General features: G+C 32.8%; 4 protein-coding genes across 5 annotated transcripts; all 4 read right to left on the reverse strand.

Annotated features, from left to right (window-relative positions):
- Window positions 1-351: 351 nt before the first annotated feature.
- LOC103500940 (syntaxin-121) lies at window positions 352-1,722 on the reverse strand. The gene is made up of 2 exons (XM_008464402.3): window positions 981-1,722; window positions 352-885 (listed from the first exon to the last, which is right to left on the reverse strand). Exons 1-2 carry the CDS (start codon window positions 1,528-1,530, stop codon window positions 521-523), a joined length of 915 nt encoding a protein of 304 aa, XP_008462624.1. The 5' UTR covers window positions 1,531-1,722; the 3' UTR covers window positions 352-520.
- A 3,273-nt stretch (window positions 1,723-4,995) lies between these two features.
- LOC103500939 (aluminum-activated malate transporter 8) lies at window positions 4,996-8,086 on the reverse strand. The gene is made up of 6 exons (XM_008464401.3): window positions 7,755-8,086; window positions 7,445-7,585; window positions 7,064-7,336; window positions 6,822-6,964; window positions 6,534-6,680; window positions 4,996-5,769 (listed from the first exon to the last, which is right to left on the reverse strand). The coding sequence occupies exons 1-6, from the start codon at window positions 7,999-8,001 to the stop codon at window positions 5,233-5,235; spliced, it is 1,488 nt and encodes a 495-aa protein (XP_008462623.1). The 5' UTR covers window positions 8,002-8,086; the 3' UTR covers window positions 4,996-5,232.
- A 4,413-nt stretch (window positions 8,087-12,499) lies between these two features.
- LOC103500937 (digalactosyldiacylglycerol synthase 1, chloroplastic) lies at window positions 12,500-18,610 on the reverse strand. Its single transcript, XM_008464400.3, has 7 exons — window positions 17,450-18,610; window positions 16,328-16,360; window positions 16,016-16,103; window positions 14,545-15,026; window positions 14,190-14,456; window positions 13,625-13,974; window positions 12,500-13,354 (listed from the first exon to the last, which is right to left on the reverse strand). Exons 1-7 carry the CDS (start codon window positions 18,071-18,073, stop codon window positions 12,823-12,825), a joined length of 2,376 nt encoding a protein of 791 aa, XP_008462622.1. The 5' UTR covers window positions 18,074-18,610; the 3' UTR covers window positions 12,500-12,822.
- A 697-nt stretch (window positions 18,611-19,307) lies between these two features.
- Window positions 19,308-21,557, reverse strand: LOC103500936 (uncharacterized). Of its 2 annotated transcripts, XM_008464399.3 has the most exons (9): window positions 21,400-21,557; window positions 21,187-21,306; window positions 21,018-21,085; window positions 20,556-20,664; window positions 20,399-20,467; window positions 20,258-20,315; window positions 19,897-20,132; window positions 19,696-19,747; window positions 19,308-19,579 (listed from the first exon to the last, which is right to left on the reverse strand). In XM_008464399.3, exons 1-9 carry the CDS (start codon window positions 21,400-21,402, stop codon window positions 19,512-19,514), a joined length of 783 nt encoding a protein of 260 aa, XP_008462621.1. In that variant the 5' UTR covers window positions 21,403-21,557; the 3' UTR covers window positions 19,308-19,511. The 2 variants fall into 2 exon arrangements, with proteins under 2 accessions (XP_008462621.1, XP_050945035.1); XM_051089078.1 differs by lacking the exons at window positions 19,308-19,579; window positions 19,696-19,747 and adding an exon at window positions 19,794-19,825 and having other exon boundaries at window positions 19,875-20,132.
- Between the last annotated feature and the right edge of the window lie 3,088 nt (window positions 21,558-24,645).

A 24,645-nucleotide genomic window follows, 5' to 3' on the forward strand; every position in this document is an offset into this window, starting at 1 on the left:
AAAAGATGAAGAAATATACATAAGAAGACATAAAAAAATCGCAAATGGGAGAAAAAGATGGAAGAGAAAATCTGTAATATTTAAAAAATGATTAAATTTATGCCTTTTGTTACAATATTTAAGTAGCTTGTTATATTTACGAAAGTTTCACTTATTTTTAAACTTATTCTCCATCAAATTTTCCTAACATTAACTCCAAAATATTCTTAAACTTTATATGATATTGCTACAATTTTTTCATTTATTTTTAAATTTCTTATCTCACAATAATGTTTACAATATATAATGTCTAATTAAGTCATAATCAAAGTTTTCGTGAACTAATTACAACAATTTTTATAAATAAATAAAAAAAAATCATCAACCTCTGTGTTTCAATAAAATTGAGACTTTGATCATATGATATTAAAGAAAACAATTCACAACTTTACTGCCACAAATAACTAAAAACAAAATACTTTACCAAATCAACAGATCGCAATTTCATTTAAAAATAAAAAACAAATCACTCATCATCCTCTTAATTATTCCTCTTCGAGAGGACGACAGAAAGGATAATGATGAAGAGAATGACCCCAAGAACACCAACGCCTATGCAGATCCATTTGCGAGTGTTTTTTTGATAGTATCTTGCAGTTTGTAGCTCAGACGTGCCCCGCTTGACGGCAGAGTTGGCTCGAGTAACTTGGCTTTCGATGTCGTCTAACTGCTGCCCCTGTGCTTGAACCAAAACCGCCATGTCCAAGAAAACTTGGTGCAACTCTCTCAAGTTCCTCTCTATGTCTTTCACTGCGTCGTGCCTTTCTTGAATCTCTTGGATCGTTTCCAAAACTCTTCCTCTTCCTTGCTTTTGTATTGCTTTTTGCAAGAACGTTTCACTTTCACCTTTATAATATATACCCACACGATCATTTTAGTATTATCATATTCAAGGCTTTTATGTTAAAATAAAAAGAAGAAGAAAGAACTGAAAATGAAACCTGTAGAGATCAACAAATCAACAGTCTTCTCATCCGGATTTTCCCCTGTAATTGTAAAATATCTCCGTTCAATCGTATCCTTATACGTTTTCGTTATCTCTTCTCTCAATCTGTTAAAACTCTCCATTGAATCACACAGCTTCTTCCTCAATCCGCTCACCACCGATGTTCTCGACCGGTCAGCCGAGGATCCATACCCACAACCAGGAAGCTTCCGGTTCTCCTCATTCGACCGGTCCAGTTCCTCCAACCGGACCTTGATAAACCTAGCCTTCTTCAAAGCCAATGTCACAGCCGTTTCCATTCGCGATCGAACATCCTTAATCGCCTTCGAATTGTGTAGAGTTTTGCTCTGTTCGTGAGAATTCTGGAGGCTTCGGTGGAGCCCTTCGAGTTCTGTTAACTCCGCCTTGACCGACTCCACGTCGTCGAAGAAGGTGTTTAGATTGATCGTCGTTGAGGACGGGGAGTTGTTGGACATCTCGACGGTGTCATGGCGGTGATGGTGACGCTCTTGGCGGAAGGAATCGGTGGAAAACAGATCGTTCATTATTGTGATCAGTTCTAAGTTTTTACTCTGATTTTGAATGAAATGAAGAGCGAAATGGAATGGAAATTGGGGATTTAATGATGGTGTGTAGTCAATGGAGGAGCTGTAATGGTTGCATCCATGAACGTGGAAATTGAAGAAAGTGATGAAGGTTCGACTTTTCAAACGAATTATCTTTAATTTTTTTAAAAAAAATATATATTATATTAACTAAAATTCAGAATTTAAAATCGATATTTTCACCAAAGTTTATACACAAAATATGTTTTTTAACCTTCCTTTAATACTAAAAAAATAAATTTATTGGGTTGACAGTCAAATACACATATAGGTCATATCTGTATTAGCTTATGTGTTTATATATATATGTGTGTGTGTGTGTGTGTCACATTTTGTGATACAAGTTTTAGAACATGTGAACGTTTACCATTAAGATCTATTAGGTCCACCATGTTCTATTTATATATCACATTAATATATCATTTAGGTTAAGTTGATAGCCATTTAGTCATTTTAACGTATGGTCCAATCATAAGGATATTGAAACTAAATTAAAGACTATACTATATAAATTTCAAATGTTTTTTTTTAGTTTAGTTGAAAAATTGTTTAAAGAGAGCTTTATGAGATCGTTGTAAAGAAAAACAAAATTGTTAACTTAATAAACTTTTAAACCAAGTATATTTAAATTTTATCACAGTTCAAATAAAATGTTACAAATTCGTAGAGATGGTTATTTAATTAAATTCGCAAATTAATAGTAATATGCACTTGTTATTACATTATTACATATAAGTTCTATTTTATTTGACATAGGGAATGTTTCTTTTAATTAAGAATATATTATTGAACAACTAAGACTAAGTCAATTTAATCATTTTTTTTCCCTTTTTCATTTAAACTAAAATAATACAAGTTGTTACTAAAATAAGAGTGAAAGACTTTAGATCTTAGTTTGAATGTTACATCATTATAGAAAATTTGGAAGTCAACTCATAGCCATATTCTTCTATGATTAATCCATCACTCACCAACTTCCTTCCTTAAATATTTTTAATATAAATATATAAATATTATATAGAGCTTTTTATTTTATTTTTCAAAGAGTATAATTTTATTAATATGAAGAAAGATTTAATCATTCCTCCTATATTAAGCCTTACTAATATTTGAACCATGCACTACCAGCAACATTAAAAATATATATATATATATATTATATTTGAGAGCCATTATATTTTAGTTTTTAAATTTTTTTTAGATGCAATATAAATTTAAACTTCATACTCGATGTTAGTATGAAGCTATGAAATTTAATAATATTATTAATAATAGATTTTATTATTTAAAAAAGACATATACCGTAAATATCTTTCTTAAGAAAATGATAGAGAGAAGACTAATATTGGGGACTTACAAGAAGAATAAGAAGAAATTAATTAATTAACCACTAACTAAGACATAATTTTAATATTTGTTGATAAGCCTAAAATTAAATTTGTACATTTAAAAGTAACTGAAATTAAACAAATCTCCAAATACATATGATCATCTTTTTTGTCCTTTACCAAGAAAAAAAAGTTAATTCTTATGTAAGAAAAAAAAAGACTATGGTATACTTATAAATATCTTTTAAGAAAATACGGTTAGTCTTAATTTCTTTTAATTTTTTTTCCGTCAAGTTGGATTAATTTTTAGGGAAATTGGATAATAATAGTTTGTGTCAAGTTGTTGGGTTTGTGAATTTAATTATTTGTTATTTAATTAATTTAAACATTAGAGAATTGTGTATGATTTAGTCAAAGATCCCTATCATAATCATAGCTTAATTTATAGAACAAAATAGGTTGACAATTTCCAAATACCCAACAAAGTCTTTGTCTTTTCTTCTATTGTTTTAGACTTCAATTAAATTAAAAACATACACTTCATTCATTCCTATCCTTAGTATAAGATGGAGATAGATGATTCAAACATTAGACTTTTTTTAGGGTCAAATTAAAAAACACAATTTTGTTTCATTTTAGTTGACTATATTTTAGTTTAAGGCGTTGTTTAATGATAATGATACACTTTTGATCTTTCAACTTTCGTGAAAGTATATAATCAATTTAATTTATAATAATTTAATCCTTGTCTTAATGACAAGAATTTAGCATGGTCCTAAACTTTATTAAGTAACGATTTAGTTTTTACACTTTATAATTTGTAACGATTTAGTCACTATCATGAATTTTTTATCAAATTTTTTTAACTAAATTTGGTTCATGATGAGTTCATCAATCTGCATGAGTCGTAAGAAATATCATTCAAACATATTGATAGTTTTCCTGCTAGAAACCAAATCGTCACAAATTATAAAATATAATGGCTAAATCGTTTTAAATTATATAAGTATAAAAATTAATTTTTTTTTTATTAAAATATAAAAAACTACTATTGTTACAAATATAAAAGTTCAAGAACAAGATCATCACCAACAAGTCTTCTTAACCTTTTTAATAAAAGTGAAAGCTTCACTACAAATTGTCGGGAAGAAACCAAAGTTTAAAAAATAAATAAATAAGGAAAATATTATTGGTATGAAATCTTTATTAGTGTTATTTATTTTAAATCACAAATTATAAGTTATTACCTGATTATTATTATTCTACTTTTTCTTTTTCTTTCTTTCTTTTTTTAAAAAAGATACATTAGGTCAATTGGATGCTTCCGACCATCTCCATTAGGTACACATCTCCTTAGTACACTCATCACTCCCGCTTCTTTAATATAATGCAATAAGTACAAGAAACAAGAAGAAAAGGGCTAGAGATAAGCCCACAGTCAAACAAAAGCATTAATGTTTAGAGCAATATTTGACTAGTATTTTAATCTAAAAAGAGTTTTGATCTACTACTCCAAAAGCCTGTAAAAGCAACAATGTCATCTCACAGCATGTTGGCGGCGGTTAAAAATGTAACTTTTTCTTTCGAGCCAAATCTTCCATAAGATCACAACAATCACGCGATAAATGTAATATAAACCTTTCCTGTTCTTAATATTTATGCAACACAGATCCTTGCGGAGAGAGCTAACGATAATCAAGTTTTGGTTCAGTTAAAAAGAATATTTACTCTAAATCTCACTCTTTCATTGTCCATCAATCAGACCTCTATTAAGTATCCTCTTCAAATAAATTATAAAAATAAATATAGAATACACACTATAAAAATGTGGTCAAGTTGTTTAATTGAAAATGGATGATTTGAATCCCTTATCCATATTATACTATAAAAAATACTCACGATTATTGTATAAGATAAGAAAAAGTACTCACAATTTCAATAATTAAAATTTTTACTATATATTTGTTACCAAAGGTAAGAATCACTTGATTTGATTCAAAACTGTTGATCATATATATTATATAACATAATAAAAAGTACTCAAAAGCTGCAAAACCCTAATACTCAAACACCAATATTTAAAGAAACAAAAACTTTTCATTTCTTAACTTTTATATCTAAGTTTTTTCTTAACACAAAAGGTAAGCAATATTGGGCAAATTAATGGCCAATTAAGAATATTAATCTCCCCAATTAAACAGCTTCTTCTTCTTCTTCTTCTTCTTCTTCTTCTTCTTCTTCTTCTAATATTACTTTGGCCAGTTCAAAAAATTCCTAGCCCTTAATTAAACTTTTTTTTTAATTACCCTACAGCTTATTTACAAACTATTATCTCCCCTTTGCTTGTTGGCTTCACATCCAAATTACCTTGACACTTTCCAATTTCATCTACTTCATTATTGTTGTTGTTATCATTCACCCTAATTACAACATGATCATCTCCATCTCCACATTCGCCCTCGAATACCGGGTTCACGATCCCCCGGTGAAGCAACTGCGATGTCTTCTCTGGCGAAACCGTTGCCTCCACGCTTTTGAACCTCGCCGACCGACCGAGTTCGTCGGTGGCTTCCGATATCTTCTCGACGGATTTCACAATGTCAATCAATATACAACAAACTGTTGCATCTGGTATGATTCCCAATAGGTCTGAGCTCTCCAAATATCCACTCTTTAGTGTGTGTTTAAGGTCATCAATGGCTGCCTTGGCATTTTCAATGTGGGTTTTGCTTGAAGAAGATGGACTTTTCATTGTTTTGATTGATGAAGCCAATATCCTTAGAGCTTTGCCTGATTCTGAGCTTATGGCCTTGCATGATTCCTCTATTCTTCTTCGAAATTGAATCGCAACCTTCGAAATATGATTCATAATGATCTATCAACTTAAGTGTTTGTATTTATTTAAGTTATTAATTATGGTCTTTTATTCAATTTTGACCTTTCAAATGTGGAATTTTATTTTTTATATTTTTCTATAAATTATTAGTTTCTCAAATTTAATTTTTAAATATATTTTTCAAATTTAGAGTGATGATGCAAATAGTTAATAAAAATTTATAGTAAAAATGTTAATGAGTAGATAGTAAAAGATTCTAAAAATCTTTTTCAAAAAATTGAAAGTAAGATAACTAAACCATTTAAAAAGTATATAAACTAAAATAATATTATGACCTTAATATATATATATATATATATATATATATATATATATATATATATTATTATATTAAATGTGTTTTTTTAAGTTTAGTAGTAGTTTATCACAAATTTTTTATTAATTAATATTCTCTAATGAATTTTCAAGTGTTCTAGGGATGAGAAATGAGATCAAATGATAATAATAATTTGTTTTAGAAAACATATCCTTATTTCTTTCAAATATGTCAATTCTACATTAAACCTTTCATAAATTCCAAAACCAATATTAGAATATAAACATATAATCTCCCGTCGTTTTTTATACAACGTTGTCATATTCATCTCAAGTCATAATTTTTATCCATGATTTGAAAAAATGTTAAACCAAAAGTAATATTATTTCAAAAATAACTTAGGGATATATACATAAAATAAAATGGAGGAAAAGTTATTGATAGATAAAGTTGAATTAATTACTTGGATATCAGCTGGAATGACATAGCCATTAAGGGATTCAATTTGATATGCACATTGGCGAGTGAGTGATCCAATTTTCAAATATTGTTTCCATGGATGACCAAATGAGAATTTCCCATGTCTAGGTTCCCATGATGCTAAATTTGCCTGCAAAATTAATATACATATGTACCATATAATTAATTATAATATTCTTTTTGTATATACACACACATATATTTATGCATATGCTTAACTAATTTAATTATTTCTAAGAAAAAGATCACAGAATTAATTATTAAAATTTACCAAAGATTCTTCAGAGGACTGTGAAGTGAGCACACTTTTATAAGCTTGAAGACAGGATAATTTGTTGTGTGATTTGGAGTGATGATCTTCAACAATAATATTCTCTTCACCATCCTCATATTGGAAATATTCACCTCCAAATCCTATATATACACGAAATATTAACAAATAATGTAAATTTTAATGCTTTGCCCTCATTGGAGTGACTTTCCAAAATAATTAATAATATTAAAAATACTTACCTTCGAGGTAGTTTGCCAACTTTTCGATGTTAGAAGCGATGGTGTTATGAAGTGTTTCACCGGCCCAAACTGGACATATAAACAGAGAAATAAACACGCATGTTGCTCCGCCAATCAATATGGTTGATAATCTTTGATGTGCTAACTCCAAGATTTTCTCGACACGATACCCCGAGACGGATACTAAACTAAAGGTTAAAATGAAAATCAAAACGCCGTAATCGTATCGTGCCTTAATCCGTGGAAAGAATCGAGAAAACGTCGATGCAGCCGCTGTTGGAATTAGACCAACAAAATAATCAATATAAATATGTGTGTATATATGGAGTAGTTGTTTTGGTTTGTAGATCAGAAGTAATAGTAAAATTAGAAATATTATACCTAACAAGAAAACAAAAATGCCAAGAACAATGGGTTCTCCTGTTTGGCCAAAAAGGCTGGCAAAATGTTGAGCTCCCACTCCTAAGGCTCCAGCTAAAAGTGTTCCAAGTCCTCTATTTAGACCTTTCGATAGTGTTGCACCTGAAAATTAATATAATAATTAACACCAATAATAATGTTTTGTAGTGTTTGTTGTTATATATTTTCTCTCAACTATAGGGTTATTTGCCGTCTCTATCACGTGGTTAAACATTGATATGATTGGATAACTGAGTGAGTTACACAAAGGAGAATGTGTGCAGTTAGTTACCTACGGTAAATTCGAAAACGACGACAACAGTAAGAACGGCCCAAATGGCTGCAATACCAAAACCGTCATAGAGAGGCCTCCAATAATACAGCAAGGAAACAAATGTAAGAGCCAAGCCAACTTTCAAAGAGTGAATGATTCTTCTTGGATCATCTCTTCCAAGTTTCTTTATTCTCTCCATAACACTGATAAGCTTCCTTTTGCAAGAACCCAGAAACCCAACCTTTTGTTCATCACTTATTCCCATTTGAGTAAGAAGAAGAAGGAGAAGGAGAAACTTAAGCTTAAGGTATAGAGAGAATAAAAGTGAAAGAGCAATGAATGATCTATGGAATTGATCAAGGAGTGAATATTACAATGAGTGAGTAAGTAAAGTTATTTGCATGCATATTTATAAAGGGAATGTTTTCTGGTGCAAAAGGAATTATATATTATGTGTGTTTTTCAATTGGAAGCATGTGGTTTGATGTCATGCATAGCATTTTGGGTCATAGTGGAAATAGATCCTTGGTAATTTAAAAGCAAAAAATGGAAAGGGTTGTTAAAAAAAATTAAATTACAAAATTAAAAGAAAACAAAAAAAAAAAACCTAAATTATAGTAATAGTTGCATTTACACTCTCAAACTTTCAATTATAAAAAAAAAAGTAAAAAAGAATATAAGTTGAGTAGAGATACACCTGAACATCTCCACTACACCTTTTATGGTAAAAAAATGACCTTTAAGTTTGTATAAATTTTAAAATTGAACACTCAATCTTATGATATGTGTAGAAATTGGAGCCTCGAATAAGAAAAATTGAATGACCCTTCAAATTTATACCACTGTTAAATTTTAGAACTTAAGAGTTGGATTTTTACCATAGAAAAAATACAAACATATATACAATTTTGAAGGTGTGATGGTTTGGTGATTAGGCAATGTCGAAAATGTTGTTGGGTTGATTAATTACTTCTTTGGGGGTTTAGGGTTTAAAATAGTAAAGGCTGATATCACAACATAATTAATTACGTTTAATGCTGCAAATGAAAAAAGCAAACAGCTGGGAAGCATTGAGTGTGGAGTTTGACCATGAACCCAAATGCCTTTGTCTCTAACTATGTAATTATTCTTTAATCTCATTATTTTTCATTTGTTAACTAATTAATTAATTAAGCAATTTTTCTTTTTTAATTTGCTGCTTTTCAATCAATGCCACCGTATTCATTCTATTTTGACAGTAATATTATTGTTAATTATTATATACTTAGAGATGAGAGAGAGAAATGATGTTGGTTAATTAAGTAATTAAATTAAAGTAGTGGTTCATCTTTTTGCATTGCACTAATTAAAGGGATCAGTTGTGTAAAAACACACTGCACTGTGTCTCTCCACTTTCAATTCCAAAGCTGAAAAATATGATTCCACTCCTAAAGTAGAAGCTGCCCAAACTCAGTGACAAAGCCAAGAGTCACTCAACCAAATTAAATGCTGTCTTTAATTCAGAGTAATTTTCAATTTAATTTGGTTAAATTTATTACTTCTTTTTTTAATTTCGATTTGAAATTGTTGCTTGGAAACATGTGTGAATAATTTAAATTCATGATTTTCCTATCATTTAAATTTGATTTTGTATAAATAATAACATGTTTTTAAATAGAATAAATTTAAATATGATAAAAGTGTTTTTTGATTAACTTTATTAAATCACTTAACGAAACATGTGTCGTGAGAAATGATCACTAACGCAAATATTTATAAAGAGAACTTATTAAGGGTTTGATTGGATTTGCAAAAGAAAAAAAAAATTAAAAGTCATTTCCATTAATGTAATTTGGATACACTTTAATTTTTAGCATATGATTGATCTATTTAGTCATTAGTTATTAGAAGTTGTCCATCGAAGATAATCAATGCAGTTGGTCAACAAAGTTGAGTGCGAGAGCTAGTATTCGTCATAGGTAGTTGTTTTTAGAGAGTTGGTTTCTGTTGAAGACTCGAAGAGAGTTATTGGAATTTAACCACCAAATTTGATTGTTGGAAGTGGTAGCTGAAGTTGATCTTTAATTAGAAGCAGGCGTGAGAGGTTATCTAAAGAGCTCACTCAAGTTCGTCGTTGATGATAGTCATCGGAGTTGGTGATGATGGTAGTCAGATTACTTGATCACCAGTGGAGGTCCCAAAAATGGTTGTGGATGGAGTGACCAACTAAAGGGAATGGTAGCCCACTACAACTATGGTGGAAGTGTGGTAAAGGACCAGTGAAAACAATATAACAACTTTAAACTTCATAAATTCAGTTCGAAAAGCTATTTGGATGGTTGCAATAAGCTTACAACTTTTTTAAAATAATTTTTTTCTCAAAATAAAAAACTCTTAAAAATATTAACACAATGGGTAAGAGTCGTATAAATGTATCCAAATGCAAACATTGCATGTTGTATTTATATATATTATATACCAATGAAATCTAAGAAATATAATATAATGATAGTGGTTATATACATGTATTTGATATAGCTTCACATGTAAGAAAGAAGAATACATTTGTGTACTTTTTTTTCTCATAACTCCATTTGGTTAATAATAAACAAATAACTCCCTTTTTTTACTACTTTTATCTTCTATTTTTTAAAAAGAAAAATATTTGGATTCATTTATAGAGCTTTTATTCTTAAATTTTTAAGAAAAATAAACTTAAATGTATTTTCAACGATTCATATCTTAGTACATATCAAGAAGATCAAAAAAAAGTTAACAAAGCAGAAGCAAAGGTAACAAAAAAAAGGAAGAAAACAGGATTAAAAAAGATTGAGATCAAGAGCACGATATAGATATAAATAAAGGTCTATTTAGAAATTTCACACAAACATAAGATTAAAAGAAAAAAATAAAACTAACAAACTATGTTAGTCAAAACTCATTTAGATATTAAAAATAGGTCATTTGTAACAAAACTTTATGTCTTAAATATATTTAAAATATAAAAGTCTGACGTGAATTAACTTTTTTAAATTATTTATAAACATGTATTTAAATCTTTAGAAAATTAATTTAAATACGTCTCAAATTATTATCCAAACATTTTTAAGTGTAAAAGATATGAGTTAATAAGTGATGACCGTACATACCCACGAATGTAGATTTGTTCACATCCATAAATTATATAATTTATGGATTTTAATTATTCCACTAATATCCACTAAGTTGCCCACATTTTGTATTACTTAACATGAAAAATAAATAACAATATTGTAATATAATTGTCCTTTAATATATTATCTTCAATAATAAATAAGTAAAATAAATATAATTTTAACAATTAGGTCATAGTGACCAAGATAATTGAAAAGTGAAAGCATCAACCATATTAATTAATTAAAAAGAAAAAAGAAAGCCAAAAAGATATTTCACTTAGACATTTAGAACATTATAAAATATTAACATATGTACGAAACTTTAGTGTATATGTGAATATAGAAATTATTACATTATCATGAACATTATTAATACAACATATGAACTATGGCCTCTATTATTAATTTCATATGTAGGCTTCCATGATATAAACATTTTGTATAATCTGTTTAATTAATTAATTTTGTTTTTAAGTAAAATACTTAGGTCAGCAAGCATTATTAAGGAATTTGGATAAACATATGGCTGAATATAATGTAAATAGAAGGAAGGATTTTGAAAATACATTAAATTATTAGAAAAAGATTATTCTTTCTTACACATTTTTTTTCTTAGAATTGTTTAAGTTGATATCTAAATAATTAATTGATTAATTAATATCTTATTAGTTCCTACAAAGATTAAACTTTTTCAAAGCTTATCAAAAGGATGCTTTTTCAAAATCTAAAAGGTTTGGTCGGAAGTGATTATTTAAAAAAAAAAAAATGGAAGCACTTTTAATTAAATAATTAATGGCCAAACTTATTGGTATAAGTTTGAACTTCAAAGTAGAATTTGGTGATATTGTCGTCAACTCCTAACATTCTTTTTATTCTTTTCTTCTTTTTAATATTTTTTTCTTTATTGTTTACCCGTTTCTAATTAGGATATGTGTTATAGCACTATCGATCATATTTAGAGAACGTATAAAAATCTCATTTGATATACGTCTATTTGTATTTATTAATAATAAATTTAAAATTTAACTGTTTGAAAATATCATCTTATATAATAACATTTAATGTTTTTTTAAGAGTAAAAATTCAATTTTGGTTTTGCTATTTAGGCCTTACGTATTTTCCTATTTTTGTCTCTGTATTTCTAAAATGCTTAAGTTTAATTAATATACTTTTAACGAATCTTATAATTATAAATTATTATTTTAGAAGTCATTTGATTCCATGAATATATTTTTAAAATTATAAATGAAAGACTAACGTATACTACTTTTTAAGAAAGAAAAAAAAAAGGAAGAAGAAACAACGGACTAAAGAGAGAACCGACCGATAAATCAACACATCAAAAGATATTTTCATCCTCCTATTAACTTGAAGAATGTGTTGATTTTTGTACGATAAGAACCTTGGCATGTTTAAGACTTGAGACGTGATTGAGACCGTTTCCATCGGGCTCTCGTCGTTGGAGCGAGAAGAAAGCCATACAAGGTCAAGTTTAATTCATTTATACTACTCACCATAGAAACACATCCAATTAGATGTATAAAGTTCTCCTTGGAATATAACTAGTTTGGGAATGTAACTATAAACTATGTATATTGTAACATGAACCACACAAAGCACTATTCGAACTTATTCAACAATCAAGACTACTTAAATAATGTCATTTCTATGTTACAAAATTACACTTCCATTTAACTACGAAGTATATCTCCACTGCCCAACAGCTTACACCATAACCAGCAGATCCTCGACATATATTCACTATTCTAATTCTATTCTACAAGGCATACACAACCTATATGAGAGAAAATAATGATCCTTGCATATGCATCTACCTACCTAACCTTGTTTTGGATTGGTAATTTATGCATCCAAGGAAGAACATGTTTTCAGCACACTTATTTCTACCTCACAGACAGTTATGCAGATAAAAGTTCGTTATGTATCTGCTTTTACCATGTATAGATAGGATTTTCAACCTGAGGAGGCTGGAGATGTAAGTCCTTACAGTGCTGTCCGTCGTAGTCACGAGTCCCTGGGATCGCTCCGGTACAAAGTCTGAGGAGTTCGTTACCAGTAAGACAATAATGAGCAAATGCAAGACCGCCATCAACAACTTCTGTCAGACTAGGTGTTGAAATTGACTTCCTGATTGCCTTCCCATCGGTATTGTTTGATTCTAGCTCTTTATCGCTGTTCAAGACTTTGTTGAGATCAGAATACTCCAAGAATCTCTGAGTAGCAGCCTCCCATGAGAGGTTGTATCTTTCCTCAGGAGTAAGAGGCCGAGGTTCGTTTTCCAATGCCTCTTTCACTTTAGCAACAAAATCTTCGGATGATTTGTAAGTCAAACAGTTGGGGAAAGACCTGAAGAAATCATTAGATGGATGATCTGCACACACTACAAACTTCCCCATGGCAAGAGCTTCAGCCGTAGCTGTACAGAGCACATCGCTAACACTCGGGTTTATAAAAACTTTGTACCTTCAAGGAGAAAATAGAAATACTTTCAGTGGATGAAATGGAAAGAAATTCAATTGTAAGGTTTGATGAAGGATCACTTTTTCAATGAAATACGTTTTTATCTGTGCCTTTACAGTGTGGATTCTCGGGGAGGCATCAAATAGATGAGATTCTATGAAGTTTCCTCCACTTACACTTAAGAACACTAAAAGTAACACGCTGTAGTAAAACTACTTTCCACAATTGATGTATAAAATTGAAAAAGATGGTTTGAGAGAGGCCTTGTCTTACCCATGAAGCGAATCATCTGCATGGTCCCTCCCTCTCAAGAAGTTCACATTCAACTCTAACTTTTTAGCTGCACTCTGAACCTCGTGGGCGTCCTCTCCATTTCCAAACACATCCAAGTTGAACCCATGAAGGTCATGCTTGTGCTTAGCCAGCAAATCTATGAGTTCTCTATATCCTTTTGCCCAGACCATTTTCCCTAAGAAATATGCTCCTTTTGAAAAAGCTATATTCCCAAGTTTCCTATCCTCATCAACCTTTTCTCCAATTTTTAAGAACTTCGGATTTACACCGTGGACATTGCAAATAACAGACTTAGGAAGATCTTGAGTGGCAGCAGAAAGTCGAAGAACCTAGAAAGACAAAAAGGACAAATGGTTGTGTTAGATCAAACTCTGAGAACCCACAAGGATGTAAGAGCGAGCCAATCATGAAGGAACATCTTAGAGGATATCCTTCTATAAAAAATAAGAAAAGTCTAAATTAGGAAGAAAAAAAACTGATGTTATAGAGATAAAGAAGGAACAAAAAGGATCATCCATCATGATCTGCCCTAATAGATTAATACCTTGTGGCAGTATGCCCGGATGACCCAGTTGTTTATGTGTTTCACAAGGAATGCTTGCAGAGCGCCATTTTTCTCCCGCTTAATGTATTCCAGGTAATTTGTATGTACCACACCAACAACATGGTTAAATTTATCAGTCCAACGCCTGCCGTGATGGTACCAATTAAGGTGTTCTGGTTCTTCCAAGATTGCTATGTCAGCGTCCTTGGAAGGAACAAACTGAGAAGTATCTCCAGCAGGTATGATACTCCGCCTTTCTTTAGAGAACTATAAAATAATAGCCATAAATCAGTGACTCGCTCTAAATTCAATTCAATGGAGAACAATACTTTTAACAATTCACAAGACCACTCACCTTTCCTGGATAAAATGAAATTTTAAAATCGGGCTTAAAGCCAACTCTTTCCTCAAGCCATTTACGAATGTAAGTCTCTTGCTCTTCTGGAGAACTAAAGGTGAGATGGTTAGGATAAACTAACTCCTGATCTGACATGGAAAGCCAAGGAACTAATAATGTTACACTCTGTTTTGCAGACTGTGCTAAATATGCAGCCCTAAACAAAGGGTTTACAGCTGTTCCTGTCATCCATGGAAGGCTAGCTGTCGTGACAATTGCAACATGCCTTTTCCCATCTGATGGTATGTGCTTTCCCTGACCAGTCCAAAATCCACCATCATAACAATGACCAGTACTTTCGAGGACACTGGCTATCCTTGCATCCAATTCATCATTTACGTTGACATTTTCTATAACAGAGGTTTCTCCAGTAGAGGTGCCCCATAGTAATTGATTCTTGCGTTTGTTACACAAGTTTTCCACTATCTTATCACAAACATCTGCAAGAATACGATCGACAGGTTATGTAGAATTAAAGCAGAGCAAAAGAGAGAGAGAACATGGGAAAGAGGAAGGAACTTGAGCATAGAGCACACTAAACAAGGAATTACAATAATCCTATTTTGATTCTGAACCATTTTTATGGTCATATGGAAATGAAAAACACATATATCACTACCGTTACCAATGTTTCGTTTTTTGATAGGAAATGCTACCAACATTTGACAAGAAAATAAAACCATGTACATTAGCCTCTCAATCCAAACACCATGGGTTGGTCTAGTGGCCAGCAGGCACTATGTAAAAAATAAAAGATTAAATAGGTTTAAGTCATGGTGGCCACCTACTCAAGATTTAATATCCTATAACCTATCTTGAGAATTGTTGAGGTGGTGCAAGCTAACCCAAACACTCATAAATTATCCCAAAATAAATTCGCTTTCGTCTTAATCACTAGCACCAAACAGTGCAATGTGGCCACAAAACTTGATTGGGTTTCAAAATGCCACCATTTCAAACAAATTGCCCAACGTGAAATGTCAATGATAATCCAAAGATGGGTAGGAAGAAATATCCCTTGCAGACTTCGCTTTCCCAGCATTATCATAAACACTCCATTCTGCTAAAATTTCTCCATTGCAGAAATAGTTAAAGCGTCAATCTTCAAATTCAAATCTGCAGAAAACTCTTTAATTGAGTATTTTAAGTATAGAACCTAAAGAATGTCCACGGAATTCAAGATTGAGGAGTGAACTTCTTTAGCTGTAAACTCTATCCTTGTTTCTGTCATAAGCATTGATACTTCCTCCAGATTTAGGTTTCTCACTACCAAGTACAAATCAAGAAAATAGTATGGACAGCGTGTTAGAAGTCTTGGGAGGAGTTCACCCCCTCCCCCCCAATAGCAAATAAATAAAGTAGCAGAGTGCATCAGGACATCTTAAAGGCTGCCGTTCTAGATAAGTACAACAAGTTTAAAAGTTTAGACCTGTTCTAATGCCAATTTGATCAAGGAACGATCCAGATTGTCTGACTAAAGATGCTAATAGCTCTGGTACATCCAGTGGCGCCACCTCCTATATGCACAAAAATGACGAATGCATTAGCTTAATTATACTCCAGAAAAGAAATAAGAACACTGTAACTGTAAAGCAAAAGGAGAAGGCAATACGCTAACGACAACACACAGCACAGACTACCGACACCTAACAACCTTTCATCTAAGCTAGCATGCTTGTACGTCTTTGAAAATTGTATTGATCCAGTGACTAAACATTCTAAAATCAAAGATGAGGCAAACCTTTGAGTCTTCCGGGTCCTTGCAAATTGATCTCTGCAAACAAAAGATATGAACAAATCATTATGGAAGGAACGAAAATGACTCATTTCTTCTTCATCATCATAAATACTGATAACAAGTGAAGGGTAGAGCATGTCTCCAATAGTAACATTACCCTAATAATCTATTTATACTATCCACAAAGCAAGAAACGGTATCTGAATCAAAATATTGCGAAGTCTTGGAAAAGTCTGCAGCAAAGATAAACTAACAACACCAATAACTTATTGAGCAAGAACCACTACTCCCAACAACCAACCTGGTCTCATACACATGCTTCAAGAACTGTACACACACACCCAAACATATATATGCTATGTTTTTCATGCAGACACCCAATACATCAACAATTGTCTAAGATGGGAATAAAATAACGCAGAAGTTACTATCAAGTATCCAGAACACAATAGAGGCTACTTGCATGTCCGATCAAAGAATATAATCCACCTTCAACTATTCATTATTTGACTTCAGAACGGCATAGATCAACTCCGTTTCTTTCAATCATGAGTATCCAGGAAAACTAATGTGCCATTTGACTAGCCTCATTGGACTATCATGCAACCCCAAAGTCGTTGCCATCAAGTAAAGGTAGGATATTTACATAATATCCTAGTAAGATAGACGATAATTATTTGAACTCGCGATCTCAAAGCTACTTTCTTCACAACTTAACCCTTTTGTCACAAGTCTAATCAAGTTAACAACTAATAGCTAGTAACAGTCTAGGGGTCCCAAAAAATACCCAGAAAATTATGAACTCAGACATTTCTATAGCTAAAATGACCTTTTAAATCCGACCCTTATAATGAACTCATAAGTTAAAATAAACAAAGACAGATATCCTTATAATTAACTCATAAGCCATAATAAACATCGACGGATATCTTTATAATTATAGCAAGGAGATCCTTCCCCTTCCATATTTTCTATTATTCATGAGATGGAACGCGTTTATTACATGAGCAGTGTAGAAGTTCTTAAATCAATTGAGACTGGCAATAATACAACATTAATTAAAGAAAGAGAAAACGACAAGAAATTAAAGGACAAGCTAAATAAGGTTAAAGAACAAGAACACACCAAGCTCGACTTCACTTTCTCCACGAAGTCTCCATTCTTAAAGCCCTCAAACATCTCAGCTGATGAACTCCGCTTCTCGAACTCCCTCAATCTCGTTTTCAACGCTTGAATAGGCTCCCAGTCCCTATTAACGTGCACATCCTCGATCTCATTCTCCCCTCTCGACTCTCCCCAAAACTCCCTAAACCTCACTCTATTCCATTTTCTCACCCCATCCCCATCAATAACCCTATCCCCATCTTCCACCTCAGACACAATCGCGTTCTTAATAGCAGACAAATCAATCCGAATCCTCGTCCTGGGCTTCCATTTCTCCAACACAGTTTTACTGAAATCCGGCGAGGAATACACCCTACGAATTTCCGAAATCTTCGGCTGCAATTTCTTGACAAACTCAATCTCAGCAGGAGGAGAAGAACCAGAACCAATTGCAGGAACAGAGAAACTAGAAGCCGAATTAAAAAAGTTCTCAATTTCCCGGTCGAAAGACGTCGCTAAATTCTTGAAAGAATTAGCTCTATCTTTAATCAGCTGAAGATCCGCGTCTGCTGAATCACGAACCTCCCTCCATCCTTTGGAAATAAAGGAAAAGGCGTTGGAAGAAGAAGCATCATTTACCACCATTGTAGACTCAGATTCTTCAAAAGAGTTACAAGCCTAGGAGAAGAAATTCCTGGAAAATGAAGACAACCCAGAATTGGATATGTGAAAAAGGAAGAGAATTGGGAACAAGTGACGGTTGAGATTTTGGGTGAGGTTTTTCTGAAACTTTCTGGAAGCGTGTGAAGAGACGACACACCTGGAAGGAAGATGAAAATGGGAGAGGGGGAATGAGGTGGCGTAAAGTGATTGGAGGAGAAAATAGGGAATCGTTTTAGGGTTTCATTGTGGAATATTCTGAAGAAAGGAACGATGGATAACAGATTGTGAGAGCACTCGTTTGTGGCTGAGGTGGCGACGGTTGGGGATTTTGTCCAAATTGTATTGGCGGACACGAAATTTTCCCCATAATACTTTCGATTTTAAAAAAATATTAGAATTCCTTTTTTATTATTATTTTGAAAAATTTTGTGTATAAATTATTCGATTAGTCCACGTTGTTCTTCTACACTGTACTGTACCTAATTCTTGTTTTTAATATTAATATTAGAGGCTTTTTTATGTTATTTGATTTTTGGGGTGGACAGGTTTTCTAGTTGTTTCATCAATATTTTATAGTCTTTTAGTTTGAATGTACCAAGAACGTGAACAAATATAAGTAAAGAGATGAATTTTCCTCTTGGCATCTTATTTTATTCTTCATCATTGTGTATTTGGATTGAAAAATTGTTATATAGAATTTAAGGGATCAAGTTCCATACAATAGTTATACTAGTCTCTTTAACAAATCGATTAAATTATGTTTTAGCTTTTTAAGAATGTTGCTAATCAAATAGTTGGTTCTCCTTTCCTCGTTTATAAGTTCATTGTTTTATAAAATAAAATACTTACCTCATTTTATTTATTTATTTCTACATTTATTTTGGAAATAACTGTATATTTGGGTTTCACAATTATTGTCAAAGAGGCTAAATTATTGTTACTTTATAAAAGGTAATAATGTTTATGATTAGAAAATGACAGAAGTAGGTATAGTTTAATTCATGTTTTTATAATTAACCTTGTCTTAACCTATAACATATGTAATGTAATCATAAGTCAATTATTAAGGTCAAATATAAATCTTAAAAACCTTTTAACAAATAACAAATGTCCCGATGCACCATATGACCATTTCCACACGTGGAACCTTATTGTAGAATGATATCGCCATTCTTGAAAATATGTGCAATTGAATACGAAGAAAAACCTCCATATCTACAGTCTCAAAATATAAATGTGTGTATATATTGATCTGCAGAGAAAATTCGGATGGAAAATATATGTTTGAATAGAAATACATTTCTGGTTAGATATCACGAAGAAAACTAATATACCCCCCAAAAAAAAGGTTCTTACTACAGCTTCAAAAATAATGCTACCTCTGCTCCAAGTAATCTCATTCCCATCATCATCGGTTTGTTTAGACAAGCAGAACAGCATTTATACAACCGTCGTTCTCCGGATTATTGGTCACTTGAGCATACTTCCCTGACCAAACCATAAAAACAAAATAATTTCAATCAACTTCATCCCAAATGGGACTTAATGAAGATTCATTGATTGAACTTTCCAAAACTATAAAATAAGGAATGAAAAATCTTTACCCCATACTACTTTCCCAGCTGGTGTGACCAAACCTAGTTCGCTGACATTCACCTAATTAAAAGGAAAAGAAGAAAATAAGTGACAAATCAGAAACAGAATTGATTGAAGAACTTTATGCACAGTGAAGAGGTTGAGCGTAAAACAGAATTGATTGAAGAACTTTATGCACAGTGAAGAGGTTGAGCGTATGAGCAGTATACCTCAATAATAGATCCCTTAGTTATGACACCAAGAGAGGTATACATTGGACCATTCGGATTTTTCTTCACTCCGATGATCTCAAGATTGAAAGTACATTTAAGTTCAGGATGTGTGACATGTGCTTTTGTAAATCGAAGACCTGATGGTCTGATGAACCGCTCGTACTTGGGAGGTTTTCTTGTAAAACCCGCCCCAACAAATGTAGCTTTTGTGACCATCCTCTTCCATTGCTTTGCTGTAAAATTGGCATGGATTAATGAGTGAGCTTTCATAGTTCACAGACAACAAGTGAAGATTCTTGACAATAGATACAGACTGTATTACAGAAAAATAATGATCCTAACGAAAATGGATACTTACTTTTTCTTTTACCAGTTCTTATCACTTTAAACATTTCATCCTCGGCAACGGGTCTGACCTAAACAAGAAAGCAAGTCCAATTCCGCATCATCGATAGAGGTGAGACATAAGATACATTAGAAAACCACAAACAAGCCTTACCTTGGGCAGGGGAACTTCCCATTTTCCAGCTTTTTCTTTCCTCTTTTGCTTAACGGTGTTGCTAAGAATCTATTTCACAGTAGACAGTCAGATACCCAGATAGAAATTCAAAAAAACTACATGGCTGAAATTAAAAGAATGTTCAAATAGTGCATACTTTGGCCCGAGCTGTATTTTCACGATCCAATAGGTATGCAGGAACAGCACCTTCATGAACATCATCATCAACCTTGCGTCTACTTGAAGACTCCTCATGCATGGCCAATCTATTGAAACAGGCAAACAGCAATTACCAATCTAACTCTCGATTCACTTTGTTGAAAATGCAATAATTTAATTAGATTACCAGCCACCCTAATCAAGTGTGTGACACTTCATTTTTTGAAACTACTCTACTACAACTCTAATTCTAAATATAACAAAAGCAAATACCAGATGCACAATAAAGAATTGAACAATAAACAATTGTTGAGCTATTAAAGCTCTAATCTACTATAGAAAATACCAAATTCAGAATAAAGTATGAAAAGAAGGTTAAAATAAGACCCCGAAAGAACTACTGAACTACAAAATCAGAGGCACCGGAGGAACTTCAATAGAAACCAACAAAAATACTCACGTTTTCTTCATCAGAGCCTTCTCCGCATAGCGTTTCTTCGCGAACATCTTGCCCTTGATACCCAGTGCCTGCAACATTCAAAGTTCGATCAGAAAGGGAACGGCAATAACTCAACTGAGTTGAAAAATACGAACAAACGGAAAATTTGCCAGCAAGAACCAAAACCAACCTTCTGAGCTGTAGCAGATCTTTTGTGCACTTCACGAGCCTCCTTCTTGCGTTTCCGCTCAAAGTGATCATGGCGGTAGCCATGTCGCTTCCTGTGAAGCTCAATGTAATCTCCCTGCGGCTGTTAATCAACAAAAGAATACAGAATCAATTAATAAAATGAGAATGACGAGAAAAATGTAAAAGTTGAGTTTTGTATGTGTAAGTAGCAAACCATGGCGAAAGTCTACAATCGCAGGCCGAATTGTCTGTAGAAGATAAACCCTAGATGACAGAAACGAGAGCTCCGATCAAAGAGCGCTGTTCGGAAAGAGGAAGTCGGTTTGCCCACATTTTAGGGTTTTAATTGATAAAGTTGGGCTTCAACCCATAATCCGGCCCATGATATAAGCCCAGGCCCACTTCTTTTCTCGTCCTCCGTCCGTTTTTCCCTTTTTCTTCCTAGGAGACCTCAAGTAAATATAAAAATATAATCTATGGAACTTACGGTAGGTCTAAGAAATATAAAATGAAGAATGGTGAGAAGTCTTATTACAAAGACAATTCAAAATGAATAATTTTGAGAAGTTTTGGGAATAGTTTTTTTAAACCTATATGTATCTCGATATTGGTAGCATGAGTTAAAAACAATGATGTTAAACTTATTATATTTCAATATAAAAAATATTTAAACATAATTTGATAATTTACTAATTTTAGAAGTAAATAAATCTTTGTATGGGTTTTATTTCGAAACCAATTGGCAATAAGATGAATACCACATATGTCTTACCTTCCACAAGATGGGGTCTCCTTGAATTCATCAATCTTTATCAAACCCCAATTTCTTTTTATTGAATCGAATACCGTTTGGATTTTATGAGTTTCATACCATATTTGATAGTATGAGGTTCTTTTTTATGATTGATTTTCTATCTTAAAATGAATTGACAATAAAAGTATTAGCATGTTGATCTTAAAAACCAATGTAAACTTTACATTGAGTCATTTGGGGGTGTGAGATTTGAACTTTTTGCTTTATAACTTTTTGTAATTGAAGTATGTATGTATAGATATATGTATGTATACATAATGTATGTATGTACGTGTGTATGTATGTACGTATGTATGTATGTACGTATGTAGGTACGTATGTATGTACGTATGTAGGTCCGTAGGTACGTATGTATGTATGTGCGTATGTATGTATGTATGTATGTACGTACGTATGTATGTACGTATGTATGTATGTTTTGCATAACTTGTATTTTCTAAAAAAAAATCAAGTTTGAATTGTTGACGCTCTGCGAAGCGGGAAAACGTAGCTCCACCGGAGAAAACAAAGGGATAAGCCACTAATCGAGCTGGGAACAAAGGGCGAAGGCACCACTCAGCTACTTTAGTCTGATAAAGGGAAAAATCAAGGGCGAAGCCACCGACCGAGTGGGGCCTGTCCAAATCAGCCTAGCCAAATCTTATACTTAAAAGCCACCGCTATGCTACCCTTCTTTTAATAAGGTAGAAGCCACCGATCCGCATAGCGATGCTGGAAAACATCAAACAAAGGTGTTAAGGTGTCTCAACTCTTTCCGAATAAAACAAAGGTCTTAAGGTGTCCGATGTTCGCTTCGCTGGATGGAAAGTTGGAAAACAAAGGTGAAAAGAAGATTGAATCAGCTAAGCTATGCGCTACACTTCAAGCAAGAGTTTCAGGCCAGATAAGAAAGTAGTTTCAAGTTGTCCGCTATGGCTCCACATCCGCTCCTGATGGATAAATACAAGATCAAGTGCTTTCACTGCTACACGTAGGATAGGATCAAGTGCTTGTTGAAAGGCTACATGGATCACTGACTGAATCTTCTCATGAACGTCAAATGAAACCAAATAAAACCAAAGGTTAAGAAGCTCATTGAACAAAGTATCTAAGAAGAGAAAACTAGTCATTCGCTTTCAGAGTCCTAACCTTTGTATCCTGATTGATAAGGTGCAAAGAATTTGCGAACTGAGGACCTGTGGTTTTTATTCAAATAAGTGGAAAGCGACAGCTCAAATTCTTCGAGCCTTTGTTTTTCTTATTTATGGATGATCATCAATCAATAGTTTCTCTCCTTTCAGTCTAGTCGTCCTACGTAGCTTAATAGACTTTGTCCGGATGACGGGAAGGAAAGGAAAAAGATTCCCTAATCCTCAAATAAATACGAGAGCCTAGGACGTAAAAGTCTGCAACTATGAGTGTATAGACCAATTTGAGCCTTTATTCGTAAATTCTTTGCACTTTGTCAAAGTCAATAAATGCGGAAAAGAGACTTTCTTTTAGAGTCATGAAAGAGCGAACAACGTCCCCGAGACTGATGTGCTCATTTGATTGGGGTCGTGTCCCTTCCTTCATTTGAAAAAAGTTGATTAAGGAGGCTAAAAAATCATTGAATAAAGTCTCGTGAATTCCTCATCTAAAGGTTGAGCAAGAGCATTCCTCTCCTTAAGAGTTCTCATTATTTCATTCCTTTTCTCATTCTCTCTCTTCGGTCAATCTTCTTCTAACCTCAAAAGGTTGATCTTGATCAACTGATTCAACCACTTCTGAAACAAAATTTCTCTCTTCTGGGATGGATTCTGACCTATTTGATCTCTCTCAAAACTCGTTCTCTCCTGAATTCCTAAGGAAAAAGCAGATTACAAGGTCGAAGACAGTTATATGGATAAACAAGTCCAGAGGCACAAATAATGAAAATGAAACTAGTCGATAAATAAAGGCTTGACTGTCGGGAGAGGAGCAAAAGCGGTAATAGAAAATCCTTTTTATTCCATTTTTCAAAGATGAAAACTAGTTAGATCAATGGAATAGATAGTAAACTGTTGGATAGACTTCCTTTATCGGATTATTCACTTGACTCCTATAATTATTGAAATAGATGGAACTCTTACTTGACGAACTAAAGATGTATTTGATCCATCCCAAGCTCGGAAAAAAAATGAATAATATAATTTTCTCCGGGCTCACCTTCTTTCTATTTGTTGGTGGGACATTTCTGTCTCCTCAAATTCTTTGAGCCTTTGTCTTTGTCATCAGCGAAAGTAGCTCTCTAAAAAGTACTCTTTTTTTAATCGAGAATCCAAAAAGTACTCTTTTTTTAATCGAGAATGGATTCTTTTGAATAGGTAGGGTTTGAGTCGCCGTTGAGGGGGCTTTCTTTTGTAGCTGGTGAAGAAGGAGCACACGTAGCGCAAAGAAGCGGAGTGGGCATTTACGAAGGTCAGAGACATAAGTACTAGTCTTAATATTAGTCTTTCATGGGGCGTGGCCCGGTGGTAAGGCCACTATCAAAGGAGGTGATCATCCTTTTGTCCCAGTAAGGCCGACTCCTCGACATGAGGAGTTAAACAGCCCGAGTAGGATTATCGTCTCGATAGGAAGAAAGAGTTTCAGAGATGTCTTATACTTTACTTCTAATTTTCTTTTCACAAAAAAGGAGAAGTTTTG

This window comes from Cucumis melo, chromosome 8, assembly GCF_025177605.1.
Source record: "Cucumis melo cultivar AY chromosome 8, USDA_Cmelo_AY_1.0, whole genome shotgun sequence".
In the NCBI taxonomy this organism is placed as follows: Eukaryota; Viridiplantae; Streptophyta; class Magnoliopsida; order Cucurbitales; family Cucurbitaceae; genus Cucumis; species Cucumis melo.

What these genes read in the sequence shown, in the direction of transcription:
- LOC103500940 (XM_008464402.3), bottom strand. Translation starts at nt 1,530, where the DNA reads ATGAACGATCTGTTTTCCACCGATTCCTTCCGCCAAGAGCGTCACCAT. An exon ending in TGATTTGTTGATCTCTACAG is followed by an intron (nt 886 to 980) that starts GTTTCATTTTCA and finishes TATATTATAAAG; the next exon opens with GTGAAAGTGAAACGTTCTTG.
- LOC103500939 (XM_008464401.3), bottom strand. Translation starts at nt 8,001, where the DNA reads ATGGGAATAAGTGATGAACAAAAGGTTGGGTTTCTGGGTTCTTGCAAA. An exon ending in CGTTTTCGAATTTACCGTAG is followed by an intron (nt 7,586 to 7,754) that starts GTAACTAACTGC and finishes ATTAATTTTCAG; the next exon opens with GTGCAACACTATCGAAAGGT. An exon ending in GTTGGCAAACTACCTCGAAG is followed by an intron (nt 6,965 to 7,063) that starts GTAAGTATTTTT and finishes GTGTATATATAG; the next exon opens with GATTTGGAGGTGAATATTTC.
- LOC103500937 (XM_008464400.3), bottom strand. Translation starts at nt 18,073, where the DNA reads ATGGTGGTAAATGATGCTTCTTCTTCCAACGCCTTTTCCTTTATTTCC. An exon ending in AGGACCCGGAAGACTCAAAG is followed by an intron (nt 16,104 to 16,327) that starts GTTTGCCTCATC and finishes TTGTGCATATAG; the next exon opens with GAGGTGGCGCCACTGGATGT. An exon ending in TCAAATTGGCATTAGAACAG is followed by an intron (nt 15,027 to 16,015) that starts GTCTAAACTTTT and finishes GTATTCTTGCAG; the next exon opens with ATGTTTGTGATAAGATAGTG.
- LOC103500936 (XM_008464399.3), bottom strand. An exon ending in GATCTGCTACAGCTCAGAAG is followed by an intron (nt 21,086 to 21,186) that starts GTTGGTTTTGGT and finishes TGAATGTTGCAG; the next exon opens with GCACTGGGTATCAAGGGCAA. An exon ending in AAGAACTGGTAAAAGAAAAA is followed by an intron (nt 20,133 to 20,257) that starts GTAAGTATCCAT and finishes CCAATTTTACAG; the next exon opens with CAAAGCAATGGAAGAGGATG.